General features: G+C 44.5%; 1 protein-coding gene across 1 annotated transcript in view; it reads left to right on the forward strand.

Annotated features, from left to right (window-relative positions):
- The window catches only part of PCDH15 (protocadherin related 15), a 1296732-nt gene that overhangs the window by 1062164 nt on the left and 219553 nt on the right, over window positions 1-15015 (forward strand). Inside the window, 1 exon segment of the mRNA XM_053307474.1 lies at window positions 1035-1259. Within this exon segment, the coding sequence (XP_053163449.1) occupies window positions 1035-1259 (225 nt within the window).

Genomic DNA, 15015 nt, shown 5'->3' on the forward strand with positions numbered 1-15015 from the left:
TCTGCTTTGTCTGTTCCATTTTGGCAGGGACAAAGTCAGCAAACTGGTGCTAGAGTAGCAGTAGCAAGAAGAGACAGACAGGCTAGAAGGCAAAGCTGATGGCATGTTGCCTTGACTGACCTGCAACAACAGGCAGCTGTGCAGGCCAAAGGTCAGAGCGCACCCCAGAATTGAGGTCCGTGAGGGGGAACAGGGAGGCATGAGCACCAGGCTCTGGCTCAGGACCAGTGAGGGAAAGCAGGGTGACCTGATATATTTGCCTCAAGTAATGAATGGTGCTGAGCTGGCACTGATTAAAAAGCCCTTATTTTGTAACGTTCTTCTTTTGTCATAAGTAAACCTAGACAGTAAGCTGAAATTTAAAATGGAAAGCAAACCCTCTTTAGTGGCTTGGAAAGAGTTGCTAGCTCTTGGACTCCATTTAGCTTAAGCCTGTGTGAGAGGATGTGTAGTATTCCCCCCCCCCTTTTTCCATTTCCCACATTATGACAAACTATCCAGGACATTATCACAGAGCGTATGATTCCTCTCCTCCCTCCATATCAGTACAGCTGTGTAAGAAAAGATTGCAGTGGAGGCCAATGGAGTTTTACTTCCTCCATCTCCTGGCAGGGGTAACTTAAAGATCATGACTAGATGTGGATGTCTGAAAATATTCTCTATTGTTTGTAGGAACCGCAAAATTCTCTTTCAGATTTCACTTTAGAGCAATTTTGGTTCCAACCCCTATGTAATGTCAAGGGCTTTGACAAGTTGAGGGATTGATTATAATAAATAGTAACATCTCTCTATATATACCAGAGTCTTTGTGTCAATAGTTTGCAGTTCAATGAGGAAGGAGAGTGTATCTGTTAGGGTATACTGGATCATGGCCATCTTGTTAAAATATACTGTATTTAAGATTGCACTTAGAAAACAAAATGATTACTCAGATGAAGCTGCAAAAAAAAAAAGGCCTCCCACCCCGCCCGCCTTATGAAATCTGTATACTCTTTCTTTGCCGTAAGCCAACATGTCTTCTTTTTCCCCTCTAGGCTAAAGATATTGACCTTGGATCAAATATTACCTATGGAATACGAACCCAGGAAGCATTGCAGTTTTTTTCCTTGAACAAATTTACTGGGGAGCTGTCACTTTTAAAGTCCTTGGATTTTGAATCATTTTCTGGCACAGATGCAACATTCACATTTTTAGTGGAAGCTTTCGATATTGGGGGAACAATGCCTCCGGGTCTTGCTACTGTCACTGTGAGAATAAGGGTATGAGTTAAATTATTTTTTCCCATCTGCTAACATAATCTGTTGTGTGATGCCATTAAAGAGGCACCCAAATGCATTTTAGAATAGACAGAGACACCCAAGAGAGTGTATTTTCTGTTCCCTTACAGTTTTCTGCCATTCCTTCTTTCATTTGCATAAATCTTCAGACTTTATAGCAGTAACTAGTTCACATTTAAAATGTACAGTACTAACAAATATAATTGCTTTGCAAATGTACATAATTACACTGTTATGCCTTAGCTCATAGATTTGTGAGCTACAAAATTAGATTGGTAAATCCTTTAAAATACCCCAAAGACTGAATTAAACACTCAACAGAATTGTTTGCCAAAATGGCAACATCTATATTTGTGAGTTACAAAATTAGATTGGTAAATTCTTTAAAATCCTCCAAAGACTGAAGTAAACACTCAACAGAATTGTTTGCCAAAATGGCAACATCTATATTTCAGTTTAAGTTCACATAAAACCATAGTTCTCCCATAGTTTTATGAGCCTCACTTATGGATCAACTGCTCCAGTATACTGCAGTAGAATTTCAATTTTGGCTGTTATGAGGCTCCAACTTTACAAAAGGAGTGACCACGTTTGATCTGCTTTTGCAATATAAATGTTCCTGCATTCATAATTTATTTTGCAATATGAGTACCTTATTATCTGTGCCTTTAAGGACTACTTTGCAAAATTGAATTTTTAGGTGTACACCCAAGATGCTTTTTGGGGGGTAATTACTTATATAGCAGAGTATTTCAGGAGCTAACTTACTCCCATTACAGCAGAAGTTAACCGTCTCAGGGGCAACAGCCTGTAAATGATAAGCGTGGAGATTCATGTAAGGTTAAACTAATCTACTTTATTCAGAAGTCCATGATGATAGGAAAGACCTATATCTAACCACTGGCTACATGGTCATCAGAGAGAGACCTATAGAAGCATGGTGCTCACACAGAGAGAGAGAAAGAGCTAGAAGCATTCTGAGAAGAAGAAGGAAGTTACTCTCAGGAAGTTCCTGAGTACATTCTATCAATAAGGGGTCATAGAGGCAGAGATAAACAGGAAAGAGAGAGAGACCCTAACTATCTATTTCTATTCCCAATGCCCCTAGTGGTCATTAGGGTTACTGGGTGCAAAAGGTTGATGCCATCTGGAGCTGGATCTTCAACAGCTTTAAGCGTACTGGCAGCAATGTAAAGTATAAATGCAAACTCATGTTTGCAAACGCATATGATACATACCCATGTATCATATGAGTACGCTCTTCAGGGAGCTGTGATGCGTTGCCACTCATTGCCGAGTATACTCATTGCTGGTTGGTAGGAAATCCATGTTTGCTTTTGTATGAGATGGCCCTAATGCTTTACAAGTGTAAAGCTGAGAATTGGGTCCTGACCAGCTGTTTGCTCACTGTCCAGAAAATGAAGCACACATTCCAGAATAGTTCATGAGGAACCTGGCGCTTAATCATTTGTAGACCCTGTTTCTGGGTCAGGGTTTCGTAAGTAGCAGAGCACTTATTGTGTTCTACTGAAAGTCAGCCCTCAACAAAATTATATTCTCATGTTGTTAAAAGCTCAGTGCTGGACAGGCACTCCGCATGACAGGGGTAATGCTATTAATTGTGAAGATATCTATGTTTTATCTTTTTGTCTATGCAAAAGATGCAAGATTGACATTAGAGATGTGCAATTCTATTTGCGCAAGATTCAGGGGCGATTCACAGATTTGACCATGAATTGCATCACCCCATAAATTAAGGGGCTGATTTGAGGTCAAATTGAATCAGACCCCATTTGGTGCATATCAATTCGCACTATTCGAGTGGCTATTTTTGCAGGCTTTCTCCCCTTGCTGATTGGTTTTCTGGCACTGGCTTCTGATTGGCTTGAGATCTCCTTGCCTGGCTTGCTTTCATGCAAATAAAGTGTTGGCGAGGGGAACTGTGCCCCCATTGGCTGTAGGAAGGAAGGAAGAAGGGGAAAGGAATTTCAAAATGTATATTCAAAGGGACTGGGAGGCAGAGAGAGAACCTTTATGAAGAAGAGGATACATTAGGACAGGAGGAAGGAAGGTTTGATTTTGTTGTTTTCTTTTCTCAGTACTGAGTATATGCTGTGCTACCTATTGCTGCTATAACTGTTTTGCTGGATCTCAGATTGACAAAGGGGGGACAGAAAAGGAGGGAATTTCAAAATGTATTTAAAGAGACTGGGAGGCAGAGAGAGCCCTTACATCAGGAAAGGAGAAAGGAATCATAGGTTTGATTTTGTGGTTTTCTTTTCTCAGCACTGAGTGTAATGTTGTGATACGTATTGCTGCTATAACTATCTGGTTTTGCTGGATCTCAGATTGACAAAGGCAGAACTTGGGTAGGTGACTGCCTACCTTGAGTTGGTTTTTGGTTTGGTCTGTTTGTGAGATGGTGTTGTAGCAAGAAATGGTGTGTGTGTGTGTGTGTGTGTGTGTGTGTGTGTGTGTGATATTCTTGGTGATTGTGCTGATGATCTCCATGTCTGGCCTTGAGAGTAACTTTTGCTTCACTCACTGCTCTGGTCTACTTTGCAATCTGCATTTTGCATTGCGAGGTGAACTCACTCAGTCAACTTGTGGCAGAAGACATTGCTGTAGTTGAGCTTATGGCTATGCTTGCTGGCTGCTAACAGTGCTGCTGTGCTGTGGCAGCCATTGCAAGTAGGACAGAGTTATAATTATGTGTGAGAGAGCAACTTGTGCCAGTGATGTTACTGCACTGCAGGCACTGTGGCTGGCTGTGGATTCTGGGTCAGTGATTCTTTTTTGGCCATCTTTGGACTGTATGTTTGGCAACATACATATGTCAGGAGGAAAGCAACAATGGAAAGCAGAAAGTATTTTCTTTCTTCCTGTTGCCCAGACATGCTGGACCTTGGAAACTGGAATTTAGGAAGAGTCCAGATCCCAAGGACCATTCCTTCTGATGTGTTACAAAGTTGTGCACCAAAGTGAAAGGAGAAGAAAAACCTTCTGCATGTGTCACTGCTCCTGCTGCTGCCACCAGCCAAACTGATAAGAGCCGGGGTGAGTTGGATAATTTCCAAGACACTGGATAATTTCCAAGATGAATGGAAGAACATACAAGTCACTAGATACAATGCCTCTGTAGCCTCATTCAGACATAAAATCACAGCTCTGTAACCATGTACAGCAGAGTGAAGGGAGAGGAAATCACTTCCCCATTGCATCCATCAGCTGCGCACCCCTCCACTGATGCTTACAACAAGGCTTGTCTGAAGAAGGAAAAGCCAAAGGCATGATGGCAGGCACTTCTGTGATTGCGAGTCTGGATCCATCCAGCCTCACAATCATTCAAGTATGGAAGGGATCTTCCTGCTTCAGATGAGCAATCAAGGAGTGCTTGTCATCAAGGATGGGGCTCTTCCTTCTTCAAACAAACCTCACTGTAACATGAGGGTGATTGACACAGCAGGGGTGGGACTTCTTCCCCCTTTGTGGCACTGTACAACAGTGCAATTTTATAATGTCTGAATCAGGCTTATATGTTTCTCACATGAAGGTGTTTAATCATTCAACATGAAAATGTTAGCCAGACTCAACTATCTCTCTTCAGGCAAACCTTTTCAAGCCTACTTTCTTAGAATGCCATGGCTCAGGTTTTATGGAATATGTTGTTAGTCTATATTTCTTAGAAGATAGTGAGGCTATTCACACGAGCAAGCAGAACCAGGCTAAGGGAGCCCAGCCAGGTTTTGGATGATCATTTGAACCACTGGGATCATGCCCGATCTTGGTGGCTACACGGCTGTAAACCCGCCTAAAAAGCCTCCTGCTTAAATGAGGTTAAGGGAGCAAGCACTCCCTTGACCTCATTTAATTGATTGTGTGTCTGCTGCAGCTGCTTGCAGCAGTGGCGAGCACACTCTGGGAGAGGGGGATCCTAGTAATGCACCGCACACTCACGCAGTGCATTATTGGGGCTCCGGGCGCCATACAGTGGTGCTTCCTTGTACCTGACCCCCGGAGTTGCCAGGTGAGCCATGGGTGAGCTGCAGGAGAGCTGTTGCTTAACTGGGCGGGCGATCTGCCCACCCAGGGAAGGGTAAATGCTCATCTGCGGGGAGGGTCGGGCAAACCCACTCTCTCTGCAGACCTCCAAGGAGCTCTTTTCATGGCTTGTGAGAAGAGCTCCATTGTCTCTTAGAGAGGCTTTACACATACAAACATGTGGAAACAACAAACACTTGAATGACCTGCACATTCTCTTTTTACATTGCTTTCTTCAAATTTGTTATCAAGAAACTGTCTTCAGCAAAGCGTAGCCTATTCCCTTCTCTCTTTTACCATCTTACACTTGTCTTCCCCATGACAATTCCTGACCTACTCCTATGCAGGTGGCACTAGTTACCTGTGGTCCTGGCACCCATGGTTTCGCATGTCTGCAGTTGGGTCATAGGAACCCAGTATCTTTATTTGTGGGGTGAAATAGGGTTATTTTTTCCTATCCATGTTTCTAGAGTGGCCAGAAATGACTTCTGATGTAATTTTCTTACTGTCATTTAGTAGTGCTGAACCCTTTTGTGGCTCTTTTCTATCCCGAGATGCAGGTTTGGGGCAGTATAGAAATATGTTAAATAAATAATTAAAACAAAAAAACCAACCCTATGTTGTGGCCACCCTGGCTACCACGCTGGGCATGGAGTTACAAATCCAAAGTTATGTGAAATCAAGGCCTGTGACTGATTCTACTTTATTAAGAAATCAATTGATGTCTCAACTCTTGAGTGAAATGATTGCCTCCTAAGAAACAAGCCAAATTGTTTGTGCTTTGTTTCTTTGGTGATTGCCTTTGGAAGGCAGGAGATCATCCTGCATTTCCTATGGAAGGATATTGGCAGTGTTAATGTAACCTACACTGTTTGCCTTAATCAGATGCATTGATTGCTAGTCCCACACATATATCCTTTTGTTGTTACTTTGGAATGTTTTTAAAATTACACACTAGGTAGATTTACAAAAGAAGTGATTTAATTGCTGTCTCACACACATAGCTTAGGCTCTTCCTTCTTAACACCTTTGACTTTTAACACTCTTTGATGAGAGACACAAGAAGTCTGTGGACAAGAGAGAATGCCCACTTTGAGATTCAGGAAGGATGCTGATATCTTGAGAAAACACTAAGTCTAGATCAAAGGATCGGACTATAAGAACCCAGCTCTCTGGGTTTAGCTTCAGTAAGCTTTGCCCAACAAGCAGAGCTACTCATTCCTGAATGTATTGCTAAATCTCAAGGCTGAAGCAAAAGTTCTTCCTGGCATAGAAAATAAATTACTGGTGATCCTACCGCCGGGCTAGAGATCAGAGTAATTTCTGTCTAAAGGTAAAATGTGCCATTGGGTCGATTTTGACTCGTGGCGCCCACTGAGCCTTGTAGTTTTCTTTGGTAGAATACAGGAGGGTTTTACCATTGTCTCCTCCCACGCAGTATGAGATGATGCCTTTCAGCATCTTGCTATATCGCTGCTGCCCGATATAGTACAAGTGGGGATTTGAACCAACAACCTTCAGCTTGTTAGTCAAGCGTTTCCCCACTGCACCACTTAAGGTGGCTACCTCCTACAATATCCAGAATGAATGCCAGAGGCCTGCCTGAACTCTGCTCCCAAGCATCGGACCCAAGCTATGCACACTTGCTGTTCTACACCAATATGCTGCTTCTACAGCCTCAATCTCCGGTCCCCTTCTCCTTCCTCCTCCCACTACTAACTCCTGACTCCTAGTCATCTCGTTCCTGAATGCCTTACCTTCCTCTTTCTATCTCTGATTCGTGCTAGGTTTTAGATAGATTTAATACTGACCTTACATGCATCCACACACATATAATAGTTAGGAACACTGCTTTGTTATTACTAGGAGCCATGATTGGTTGTTTTTGTGTTCTGCTCAGTTAGATTGGTGCCGTTGCTCTGACAATCTTTTTAACTCAATAAAGCCCATGAATTATGTTAGAGTGTTTGGTCTTCTTTCTACCTTTGAGCCCAGAACATACATGGTCACAGTATAAAGAACTGGTCACTTGGTGACATTGGTGAAACAAGCCTAATTTCCAATGCTAGCTCCGGAGCACATCTAGTGTACAAATCAGGCTTGGTTCATAACACCTAAAAAGTAACAAAGATCAGAGGATTTGGAAGTTTCAGGGGCATTGTTGTAGAGCTGGAGAGCAAGGTACTGTACTTATTTCTGCCCCCCACCCCCACCCCCATGCTTAGCAGGGAAATGACTTGACTAGCAAGCCAGAGGTTGCCAGTTCAAACACCTGTATTGGGCAGCAGTAATATAGGAAGATGCTGAAAGGCATCATCTCATACTGCATGGGAGATGGCAATGGTAAACCGCTCCTGTATTCTACCAAAGACAACCACAGGGTTCTGTGGCCACCAGGAGTCAACACCGACTCGACGGCAACACTTTACCTGCTTTTTCTTGTGTTTTTCAGCACACTTCAGTGTGCTTAGGAAACTAACACTACCACCCCAATCCTCACAGGGTTAACAGTTCTTTATCCACTGTTTCATTATCCACTGAAATTGGTGGGAAAGGAACCCCTTCAAATAAAAAGGGCCACCTGCATTGTTCATATAGTATTGAGTAGGCCTACTGGGCAGGAACATGAAGCATCGTTGGTAGGTGTGGATAATTTTGAAGAATAAATGGAGAACAAAGGGGCTATTCTGATGATCAGCAAAAATTGGGCTAGCCTCTGCTAGCCCGATTTTTGCTGATCATCAGAACCACTGGGCTTGCAGCCGAGCCCAGTGGTTCTGGAGCAGCTAAACCGCTCCTGTAGCCCACCCCTCAGCCCGGGTTTGCGGAGCGAGTGCTCCACAAACCCCAGCTATCTGCTTGTGGCTACCCATGGTAGACCCCCGAACGGGAGGCGAAAAGCCGGCTCCCGGCTCCGGGGGTCTCCTCAGTATGCCCTGCGCACTCACGCAGGGCATACTGGGGCTTCAGCACAGCCCCCACTCCCCCCAGCCCCCTCTGGCTCCGTCTTGGAGCTGGCAATCGTGTGGGCGGCCGATCCGGCCGCCCAGGGCTCCCTCTCCGCTCAAGAGCGGGGAGAACGGGCTTAGCCCGCTCTTCTTGCTCACTTCAAGAAACCGGGTCTCACGGATCATGAGACCCAGTCCAAAGAGTTAATGTAGTTGTTTCGTAGCTATACTGGAGAGGTTGTAAGTTGCTAGGAGATTTCACTAAGGGGATGTGGCTATACTTAGGTTGGATGCTGTGAGGAGAGAGGGCAATTAGGATTGGGTAGCTGTACATGACATTTGGGGCATTTGGAGAGGAATGAACTGTGAGAGGACAGTGGGGGAAGCTTGTTAAAAGACAAAGCTGAAGAGGGGGGAAACTAGTTCAGGAGTTAGGCAAATTAAAAAGCAAAGAGAACTGGGATCAGCTGGAAATGAGGAAGGAAGGAAGAAATAGCCCAGTAGTCTAATTTCCATATTTGTCCTAACCTTAAAAAAAATGTAGCAGTAACTATTCTACTTCCACTTTTTTCAGGGATTAACAATAGAAGACAACTTCCAATTAAACCCTGTACAATTGCTTTGTAAACCCTGTACAATAAACTTTTGCTTTTCAAAATTAAACTTGTAAAACATATTGAGCCGGGTCTCACGATCAGTGAGACCCAGTTTAGGGCACTGAGCGGGGAGAGCGGACTAAGCCTGCTCTCCCCGCACACAAGCATGGCTGGAGCCCTGGGCGGCCGAATCGGCCGCCCACATGATTGCCGGCTCCGTGATGGAGCCAGTGGGAGCTGGGGGGAGCGGGGGACAATCAGCCCCCGCAAGCTCCAACATGCCCTGCGCAAGCTTGCAGGGCATGCTGCCGAGACCCCCGGAGCTGGGAGGTGGCTTTTCGCCTCCCCTTCGGGGTTCTCATCGTGAGTAGGTGCAGAGCCGCACCACGGCTACTCACGATCTTCAAAACCAGGTTTGTGGAGCGCTCGTTTTTAGGGCAAGGGTTCTTGAGCGGGTTACTCACCCTAGAACCACTGGGCTCACAGCCGAGCCCGGTGGTTCTCACGATCACAGAAAATCGGGCTCGCAGAGGCCAGCCCAATTTTCTGCAATCGTGAGAATAACCCCATAGTCTTTCTCATGATCTTCTGATTTGGTTTGCCTTCTTATCTAATGTCATATCCAGTTATTAAGTCTGACTGGGAAAAGGGAAGAAGCAGTTAATTAAAAGGCAAAAATAGGATTTGTATGGCTTCAACCAGATAAAGATCCTCCATAGCCATAAATGTTAAATAGCAGATCAGAGTCAGAAACAGTCACATAATTTGGGTTTTTATCTGTTCTGTAAGTTTTTTGATCCATCTCAAAAGTTTATTTCCCCCTCTCCTACTTCATGATGTTGTTTTCACATGCATGCATCCATGCAGTCCCTATAATGCACTGTCTTCCTTGACTGACCCTGCATTTCAAAAATGATTTATCCAGACAAATAATGAAAGTAAGTTAGCTTTGGGTCAAAATGTAATTTCATTATTTGCATCTGTTGTAGATTAGGTGGAGCAAATTATATTTATCCCAACTCCCAAATACCAGATGCATTTACAAAGAGCCTTGAATTCCTTTTGATTTCTTGACACAGTTTAGCAGTTCATCTAAAGACAGCATAAGAATACAAGAGCAAATAATTGCAATTTGAGAAGTGTGAAGACATGATAATTAAGAATATAATGACATTAGGAGTTAAGAGTATAAAGGGCTTTCATGGGCACTCCAGTCTCATGAGCATGGGAGCTCTGATCTCCAAATGGAACTTTTGTTGATTGGACAACTTCCCAACTTCCCAACAACTTCCCAGGAATGTGCCAAACAATGCCCATTGGTTAGAATGAGGAAGGTAGGAACTTGAAGCACAAACTGGGTGAGTTTATACTTCAAGCAAGGGGAAGGTTAAATCTTGGCTTTCTACAACTCCATAAGCTTCAGCAGAATATACTCCTCCCTCTCCTTGTCTTGTGTGTGATGGAATTGCAGCTAGAAAGAAGCCAGTATTGGTTGTGTTGGCTGAACCCACCTGATCTTGGTTTATTCCAGCCACAGTGCTTGAAATAAACTTACTTCAGGCTTTGATTTCAGATGTAGATTTATTTCAAGTACTGTGGTTAGAATAAGCAAAGATTGGTTGATTCAGATAACACAACCAATCATGGCTTATTCCTAACCACAGTTGAAACCACAGAATTAATCCAGTTCACACAAGGGAGGGATCCTGGTGCTCCAGGTTTAACCTTGGCTTTGTGTGATCTCTGAACCCACCCATTGACGTGTACATGAAGCTACATAACAGGGTAATTTGGTGACTGAATTGTCTGAAAAACTGTAAACAACATTTCTGTCAACCAGACCTGCTAGATGAGGGCTTGTTTCAGAGACTTTGAGGCAATTCTCACGATTGCCAAAAAGCAGGCTAAGGGAGCCTAGCCTGCTTTCTGGTGAGCATGAGAATCACCGGGCTTGCAGACAGGCCTGGTGTCCTCAAAGTGGGTAACCCGCTTACGGAGCCCTCCCCTTAGATGAGGTTAGCAGAGCAAGTGCTCCGCTAACCCCATCTGTTTGATCGTGTATTGCCGCGGAGCGGCTCCACACTGCGGCAACACACAAGGAGACCCCCGCTGGGAGGCTGATCAAGCCTCCCAGCCCTGGGGGTCTCTCTAGGATTCCCCATGTACTCATGCGGGGCATCCTGGAACTTCTGGGGTCCACACAATGCCTGATCCCCGCAGCCCCCGCCGGCTCCATGATGGAGCTGACAGTTGTGTGGTAGGCCAATCCAGCCACCCAGGGCTTCCTGCCTGATCGTCTGCAGGGAGAGCAGGCTAAGCCCTCTCTCCCTGCTAACCCGCTCTCGGCGAGTTGCACCGATCGTGCGACTCACCTCTTAGTAGGAGATAAATCTATTTCCAGAATGAGATTAATGTATGGCTTGCTGTTAGCAGCATTTAGTGATTATGGTTGTAATTTGTTTTACCTGTTTTACTGTGTCATTAGTATTTGGAATTTAGAAAGGTTGTCAGGTAATTTTCATAAGAGATAATTTTCATGAGACATTTGTATACACACAGGACTGTGTTAAGCTTTGTAATGTGAAGTCGGCTGTGCCTGTGAACTTTGGAAGGCAAGTCTCACACCCACTTGTACCAGAATGAAAAAAGCAAATGAACAAGAAGTATGGTCCTTGGTACATTTAAAAATTCTTACAGCTTTGTACTCAAATCTAACGTACGTGTATGGACATGTAACAAGGGAACTGGCCCCAGGGTAAAGTCAAAGTCTGTACCATTTAAGTAGAGGTGTCTGGTGCTAAATGCATTTGTCATGTGAAGAATTGACACAGTGCCCCAAATTGTTTTGTGCTGCTTCGTCAATTCCTTTTCTGACTCTGATTACCATTTATGTTTTTCTCAGTAATGACATTTCACTGTGTGGTGGCTGTTACTCTTTGGAGAGTCATTCTTATGCAGCCAGCAACTCACAATGATAGGCTAACCGAGCAGTAAGAGCTGCCACATGGAACAATTTAAAACAGGCTCTGTTGGACAGCCACAGCAAATACACGAATCGTAAGTTCTTTGTTATGCTATAACAGCATGAGGAGTCGTCAGTCTATTTGTACTTTTCATGTTGGGCACAGCTGTATTTCACTTCAGACAGTGCTATCACTGCTGCTACTATGGATGATAATAGTGACATCCATCATCACCTCATCTGATTAGTTTTAGATTAGACCTTTAATATATAGTGGCCTGATACTTGTCTCTGTGACCTGTGATCCTTGGGATAGACTGAACTTTGGAAATGAATGCACCCATGCCACAACTGTCAACCATTTTCAAAGAAAAGGATGACATTTGGCAAAAATATCCTACTTAGAATCTTATTCTTTTACCAACAAGAGATTTACTTTTGGACAATTGTCAGACAATAAAGGGAATTTCAGATTAACTCTTTGGCAGGGAGAGGTATTGTAGGAGCCAGTACTATTTTCCTAAAAACCTGTCTCTACTGACAGCATTGCCTGGGATTGTATGGTTGTTCAAGATCATCAGTAGCAGTTTTGCTTTGTGACTTTAAAGGTAACATAGGCAGCAGGGAAAAATGTTGTGTTACAATGTTGTGTTACATTGTCACTGAAACTGAATCACAACCATGGACTCAGCTCTCTTTAGGCATTATTTATGTATTTATAAATACAATTTAGAGATGTGTGAATCAATTTGAGCTTGAATTGGAATGATTTGAGTATCCACTGATCATGGGGTGGCAATTCCGTTGGTAGTGGGGAACAGAAGAAGTAATGTTGGCAAGTCATCAGGCCATTACAGGGGAAGGGGACTTGGAAAGCAAATAGCTGTTTCCCCTTCTGGCTGTCCTGCCAGCTCTTTGACCTTGGGGAGCACTGCTGACCACCCTTGGAACTTCACTTTGCTCCTTTGTAATGTCAGGTCGGTCCAGAATAAATAAAAAACTATCCATGATGGTTTTTCTGGATGAAGGCGCCGACCTGGTATGTATTAGACCTGGCTGGGGGAGGCTGGGGCCCCAGTGTGGTCCTAGCTTCTGCCTCCAGGGTACTCTGTTGAGAAGTGGGTAAGGGACAGTGGGTGGGGAGGTGACATGGCTGTGGTCTATAAGAATAACATTTCCCTTACCAGGATCCCTGTTTAAGTGTCAGAACATATTGAATGTGTGTACATAGGTTTGGGGACCAGGGATAGACTGGGACTTCTGTTGGTGTACCAATCGCCCCGCAGCTCATCGGAGTCCCCAACCGAGCTGAGGGACTTGGTCTCCGGCTTGGTGTTGGAGTCCCCCAGGCTTGTGGTGGTGGGGGACTTCAGTGTTCATTTTGGAATCAATTTGTTCGGTGGCAGCAAAGGAGTTCAAAGCAGCGATGACAACTATGGGCCTATCTCAAGTAGTCTCGGGACCGACACACATTGTTGGTCACACACTTGATTTGGTCAGGGTGGTGTTCCATGGGTGGGGAATCCTGTGATTTCCCCACTGTCATGGACAGACCACCATCTGGTTAAGGTTGGACTCATAATCACTTCCCACCTTCGTGGGGCGAGGGACCTATTAGGAAGGTCCACCTGAGAAGGTTATTGGATCCAATAGGATTTCAAGAAGCCTTGGAAGGATTTAGTGTTGGCTCTGCTGGTGATCCTGTTGATGCCCTCGTGGAGAATTGGAACAGCAAACTTACCGGGACAGTAGACATGATTGCTCCTAAGTGTCTTATCTGACCCACTTCAAAACTGGCCTCTTCATATAAGGAAGAACTATGGGGGCTGAAGTGGTGAGGTAGAAGACTGAGGAGGAGCACAAGTGGAGAAAGACTCAGCTTGAATCTGACAGATTGCAACATAGAGCTCATTTGAAGACCTATGCTCAGGCAATATGTGCAGCAAAGAAGCAATTCTTTTCAGCCCGTATTGCATCTGCAAGTTCACATCCAGCAGAGTTGTTCAGGGTTGTGAGAGGGCTAGTATGTGTCCCTCTTCCCTTGAATCAGAATCTGGAAGCATTGATTACCCACTGTGATGTGTTTAGAGAATTCTTTGTGGGGAAAGATCTCTCATATTTGGGCCGACTTAGACTCCATCTCCACAATTACTTCAGTGTCTGATGTGGAGGTGTCCAGCAACTCCTCTTGTGCGATTAGGTTCTATCAGTTCCAGTTTCTGACTCCTGAGGATGTAGACAAGCTGATTGGAATGGTGCGGCCTACCACCTATTCTCTTGACCCTTGCCTGACATGGCTTATACTGTCTGTCGGGGGGTGGTTGTAGAATGCCTGGTAGAGATTATAAATGCATCTCTGAGGGAAGGTAGGATGCCTCCTTGTACTAAGGAGGCAATTATTAGACCACTTCTGAAGAAGCCTACTTTGGATCCCCCAGAGTTGAGCAACTACAGGCCTGTCTCCAACCTTCCGTAGCTGGGCAAAGTAATTGAGAGGGTGGTGGTCTCCCAGCTTCAGATAGTCTTGGAGGAAACTGATTATCTTGACGCATTTCAAACTGGCTTTCAAGCTGGCTATGGGGTGGATACTGCCTTGATCAGTCTGATGGGTGATCTCCAATTGGGAATTGACAAAGGAAGTGTGACTCTGTTGATCCTTTGGGATCTCTCTGCGGCTTTCGATACATAGTATCCTTCTGGAGCATCTGGGGGAGTTGGGAGTGAGAGGCACTGCTTTGCAGTGGTTCCTCTCCTAACTCTTGGGCAGGTTCCAGATGGTGTCCCTTGGAGACTGTTCTTCTTCAAAATCTGAACTTTTGTATTGTGTGCCTGAGGGCTCCATATTGTCTCTGATGTTGTTTAACAACTACATAAAACCGCTCAGAGAGATCATCAGGAGATATGGTGCAGGGTGCTATCAGTATGCTGCCGACACCCAAATCTATTTCTCCATGTCAGCATCATCAGAAGAGGGCATAACCTCCCTAAATGCCTGCCTGGTGTCGGTGATGGACTGGATGAGGAATAACAAACTGAGACTGAATCTAGATCAGACAGAGGTACTCATTGTGTGGGCTTGAAACTTGAGAGACAATTTTGATCTGCCTGTTCTGGATGGGGTCACACTTCCCCAGAAGGAATAGATATACAGTCTGGGGGTGCTTCTGGATCCAAGCCTCTCCCTGGTGTCC

This window comes from Hemicordylus capensis, chromosome 3 (genome assembly GCF_027244095.1).
Source record: "Hemicordylus capensis ecotype Gifberg chromosome 3, rHemCap1.1.pri, whole genome shotgun sequence".
Lineage (NCBI taxonomy): Eukaryota > Metazoa > Chordata > Lepidosauria > Squamata > Cordylidae > Hemicordylus > Hemicordylus capensis.